The sequence below is a fragment of the Tupaia chinensis genome, unplaced genomic scaffold (assembly GCF_000334495.1).
Source record: "Tupaia chinensis unplaced genomic scaffold, TupChi_1.0 Scaffold000159_1, whole genome shotgun sequence".
In the NCBI taxonomy this organism is placed as follows: domain Eukaryota; kingdom Metazoa; phylum Chordata; class Mammalia; order Scandentia; family Tupaiidae; genus Tupaia; species Tupaia belangeri.
Window position 1 is genome coordinate 4080350 of NW_006159630.1, and position 4863 is coordinate 4085212.

Genomic DNA, 4863 nt, shown 5'->3' on the forward strand with positions numbered 1-4863 from the left:
GGGGACTCTGCTGGGGCCGGGGTCCGCGCCCAGGCCGGCGCCGGCTCTCAGAGCGACCATGGCCAGGGGCTCAGTTTCCCCACCTGTGAAACGGGCCGAGTTGGGACCGACTCAGGCCGAGCCCAGGCCGGCTCTGCTCCCCGCGCCCCTTCCCAGACCTCGACAGCTCCTAGGGGGCGTGGCTGCCGCCCAGCCCTCAGTCCTCCTTACCCCCTCACCGGGGCCTCTGCCTCTATCCGACCAAGTTCCCGAGCAGTCCCCCCTGAGGCTGCCAGGCAGGCTGTGAGGAGCCAGGGGAGGGGGGTCACATGACAGGAACCCCAGCTCCCCAAACCTCTCCTCCCCTCGTCCTCCCTCCTCACTTCCCTTACTACCCCCTCCCCCAGTTTCCTCTGCTCTAAACGGAGGCTCAGCCCACACTTCCTGCCCGGGTGACACAGGCCCAGGTGAGGGGCGCAAGACGCTCCATACCCTCCTGCAAGCGTGGCTGGGCTGGGCCCCCACTGCCCACCAGGGCTCCTGCTTGACTAGGCTTGGGGCTGCTTGGTAGTTCTGACCCACAGGCCCCTGGCTCCTCCTTCCTGCATGCTCCCCGGGGCACCTGGTTTGGGGCCCTTGGCCAGCCCCTTCCTTGGGAGCCCCGGAGCCCAGGCCTGATCCGGGAGACCGACCTGGGAGGGGCTGCAGGCGGGGTGCAGGGCCAAGCCCTTATCTGCCTGCTGCAGGGCCCGGAGTGACATACTGGACACCCTGCCCCCTCCCCCTGGGCTGCTGGGCTGCATACAGTCGTTGGGTTATTTCTGTCACCGTTGCTGCTCTCACCAAGGCCAGGGGGGCCCCTACCCAGGCACTGCTTCATGCCCTCAGTCATTGGAGGAATCCCTGTCCTGCCCCTGCACCCCCCCTCCTTAGCTGCAGGCCATCTCAAGCTGCCAGCTGGCTTTTCTGCCTCCCTGCTGCCTCCTTTCTTGTGTCCAGAGCCCCTCCTGTGTCAGCCCACAGGCTGGGGCAGTGCCCAAACACACATATCAATAGGAAGCGGTTAAGAGCGCCAACTCAGTTGAATCTGAGAGGGCTCCCCAGAGGAGGTGGCCTTCACGTTGGCCTGGTGTTCAGCATGGGTATGCAGGGACAGTAAAGCAATAGGATGAGGCAGAGGCTGGGCAGGGCTGGGCCTCTATGCTAAGGTGCCACCTGCCCAGAACCAGCCTGAGGCCACTCACCTACGCACCACACTGACAGCTGCAAACAGGCCCCTACACTAGCCCGTTCTTTTGTCCCACTCTCGGCCCGCAGTCAGGCGTGCTTGCATTCGCCCAGCCTGCCTTTGCCCTCCCCAGGGCTTCCGGCCAGAAGTGCCCCCAGCCCCTCCGAAGGGGCTCCTGGGGGCTTTCCCCAAGTCCGGCTCCTGCACCGGCTCCAGATGGGCCCAGACTCACGCCTGGGCTGATGAAGTGCTCAGCCTCAGTTTCCTCATCTGTGACACAGGAAGCCAGTGCCTGCCTTCCTGGCTTGTGAGGGGAGAACGAGAATGCAGCCATGGCTGCAGGCCCGACATTCCAAGGCTGACCTGTCCCTGTGCGCCTCCACCCCCTGCGCACGGGAAGTGCACAATTCTCACCAGATACAGCAGAGACCACGCCCAGGGCGGGCAGGGTGTGAGTGGAGGCTGGCCAGAGGAAGGGGTTACCCAACCTGGGGCGGAAAGGCTCCACTCGTGGGCCTTTGTCACCTGCGTCCCTAGCTGACCCTGCCAAGTGGTTGGGTCTTTGAAACTGGGGGAAACTGAGTCCCGCAAGACCTGGGCATTTCAGCCAGAGATTGGAATAGGTCCAGAGGGTGCTGCTCTCACCCTGCTCAGACCTCTGGGTGGGCGGAGGAGAGCTCAGTGGTGCTTGGTGCCTGGGTCACGTGACAACCTAGGCTCTGCCACGTGGGCTCAGGTCGCAGCCAGTTGTCCCGCCCTCAGGTGGTGGAGTCAGGACGCAGTTCCCGGCGGCCCTTGCGGGGGACAGGTGAGCTGCTCGCAGGCCCAGGCCGTAGGCCCCTCCCGGGTGAGTGTCCCTGGACCCTGGTGCAGGCTCCCGCGCGGCGCCCGTGTGGGGGCGGCGCCCTGCCCTGCGGGTCCCAGCGCGCGGGTCCCGGGGTCCTCCCTGCCCCTACAGCTCCGCCCTCCCAATTCCTGTCGGCCTCAGGGCCGCTCCTCCGCCGAGGTCCCCCTTCTCCTGGGTCTCCCGGGGGCTCATTGTGGCTTGGAGCAGGGTTGGGAGTGGAGCGGGGCTGCAGTCTCGGGAAACCGCCCCGCTGAGGAGGCGGGGAGTGGGGGGCTGCCGGAGCGGCCTGGACGGGGCGGAGGCCGGGCGCTAGTGGGTGGCTCTGGCCGCGAGAGGCGGGCAGAGGCGGGCAGGGTGCGAGGCTGATGGGCAGGGGCGAAGGGGCTCCCACCCGTGTTGGATTGCAGCTCTTGCTGAGTAGCAGCTTGCTGCGGGCCTGGGGTGGGGGTTCCTGGAAACGCCCTCATCCTGCCCCTCCCCACCTGGCTCAGGACTCAGGAGTGGTGTCCCCGGAAACTCCGCGGGACCCGCGCCGTGCTGCTACCGGGGCGTGGATGCCCTCACTTGCTGGGTGAGCTCCCGTGGTCCCGGTTCCGTGGGCACCTCCATACCCTCCGCTTCCTGCCTCCACTCCCACCTCCTGCCTCCGGGTGGGGAAGGGGGTGTGTCCAGAGGCCGCTGGATGTTGCTTAGGGGACTGTCCAGTTAGAAACTGGACGGGAAGTCCCCTCGGCCTCGCCTCTGGTTATTTTTCTTTTAGGCTGAGTGTGTGGGGCCCACCTCTGCCCCGTGTCCCCACGCTGCTCCTGCAGGAGCGTGGGGGAGGGGCTGGGTCTGGGTGGAGCCTGGGGTCCAAGGGCACTGGCTGGGCACTGTCTGGGCACCGAGGCCAGCAGCTCTACAGGGCCCTGCTCTGGCTGGGCAGCCTGCCCCATCTGCAGGACGCACCCTTGAGTGGAGCCAGCTTTCCAGTTGCAGCTCCCTGGGGGTGAGGGTGGGGAGGACCTGCCTAGGCCTCAGTCCTGCAGGACTCAGCTGGGGCTGGGAGCTTGTCATCCTGCCCACTCCGGGGTGGGCAGACCAGGAGGCCAGGGCCCAGATGTGGCTGCTCGGGAGCCCATTGTGCCCACTGCAGTGCGGGGAGAGCTGACAAAGGGCCTGTGTAAGGCCCAGCCCCGCCCCCGCGCTGCCCTGGGGTGATGGAATGTGGGAGAGGCCGCTGGGAGCCAGCAGGGTGGGGTGCAGTGATGGGTATGGGGAGGGGGGTGGGGGCAGCAAGCCAGTCCTGCCTGCTGCTCTGTGTCAGGCCCTGGGGCTGGTGCTGGGGGCCGGCGCTGGGGCCGCCAGGGCTGGCTGCCAGGATTTCCTGTGGAGGAAGTGTGGCGGGTTCAGGGCGGCGGAAGGTCTGCTGGCAGCCCTGACCTTTTCCTTCAAGGGGACAGTGTCAGGGCAGAACCCTGGTGGGGATGGAGGCCACAGGCACCCCACCCCTTCCCCGTTCCTAGGGACAGGCCACATTGGGGACCCAGGGGGAACTGCTGGCCCCACGCCCTTCCTCCCTTCCCCCTGCTCAACCATTCAGCAAGAGGCTTACTTAGGACCACTCACCTGACCCGTGTTTGCCTGTGGGTGGGGACGGGGTCCGGGGGGAGGGAGTTCAGGCAGTCTGGGCTGTGTGCCACCGCCCATGGTTCCCAAGGGAGCGGGCACTCTGGGTGTGTGCCAGCATTGAAGGCCGATGTCGGCTCCACGCTCCCTGTCCCCCCAGATGGGCAGTGCGAGGCTCCGGACGTGGCGTCAGGACTCTGAGCTGCCCTCGGCCTGCAGGCTGACTGGGGGCCGGGTGTGGGCATGGCGGAGCCGCTGGCGTTTGTCCTGAATGTTCCTGGGAGCCCAGGGGACCAGGAGTAAGTGCTCCAGGGGTGGACACTGGTGGAATGGATGTCGTGTCCCCAGGGAGAGGCCATTTGAGCCCTGGCCTATGGATGGGGACAGGCTGCCGGGAGAGGGCTGGAGCCTGAGTCCCCACCCCATGGCCACAGCCAGGAGCTCAGCCCCTATGATGAGAGCGAGGTGCACGACTCCTTCCGCCAACTCATCCAGGAGCAGAGCCTCTGGGCTGAGGAGGAGCTGGAGCTGCAGCCCAGGGAGCCGGCTGCCAGGACACAGGGGCCACCAGGTAAGCCGGGCCGGGTGCCACGGGCTGTGAACAGGGCTTGGTGTTTGCCTTGTGACACCCCCTCCAGGCAGCCTGCAGGCCGCGTGGGGTGGGGCTGGCCCAGGCATCTCCAGGACCTGGCCGGTCTTCCTTGCACACAGGCGCTGGCCTGCTGACCGTCCCCGGGCCCGAGGCTGCCCCTGCCTACCGCCCGGCCCCGCCTCGCCACGGCCACGCTTCGCATCTTGGCCAGCATGCCCAGCCGCACCATCGGTGAGTGGGACCCTCTGCCCTGGGCCGGCCAGCGTGTCCTTCAGAGCCCGGCCCTGAGGCTCCTGGACACCCCCTGACCCACCCCCGGTTGGCCTGCTGCCAGGGGCCCGGCATAGCCCCTGCCACTGGCCATGCTCTAAAAATGACTCGAGAGTCACCACGGGGTAAAAATAGGCTCTTGAGAAGGCAGTGGTGGCCAAAGCCTCTAATGACGGGGTCTCCTTGGGCCCTGGGAGGGGCGAAGGGTGGGGAGGCGCCGGAAGCTGTCTTCTCTGGGGGTGAGGCCCGCCCCGCCCAGCCCAGCTGTCCCCGCAGGCCGCAGCCGGGGCGCTGTCATCTCCCAGTACTACAACCGCACGGTGCGGCTGCGGGCGGGGG

At 67.3% G+C, this 4863-nt stretch overlaps 1 protein-coding gene across 1 annotated transcript in view; it reads left to right on the forward strand.

The window, feature by feature from the left end:
- The first annotated feature begins 1699 nt into the window (after nucleotides 1-1699).
- The window catches only part of TMC6 (transmembrane channel like 6), a 33865-nt gene continuing 30701 nt past the window's right edge, over nucleotides 1700-4863 (forward strand). Inside the window, 7 exon segments of the mRNA XM_027770810.1 lie at nucleotides 1700-2054; nucleotides 2546-2625; nucleotides 3823-3961; nucleotides 4097-4233; nucleotides 4374-4426; nucleotides 4428-4485; nucleotides 4801-4856. Of these exon segments, the coding sequence (XP_027626611.1) occupies nucleotides 3906-3961; nucleotides 4097-4233; nucleotides 4374-4426; nucleotides 4428-4485; nucleotides 4801-4856 (360 nt within the window). The 5' untranslated portion in view covers nucleotides 1700-2054; nucleotides 2546-2625; nucleotides 3823-3905.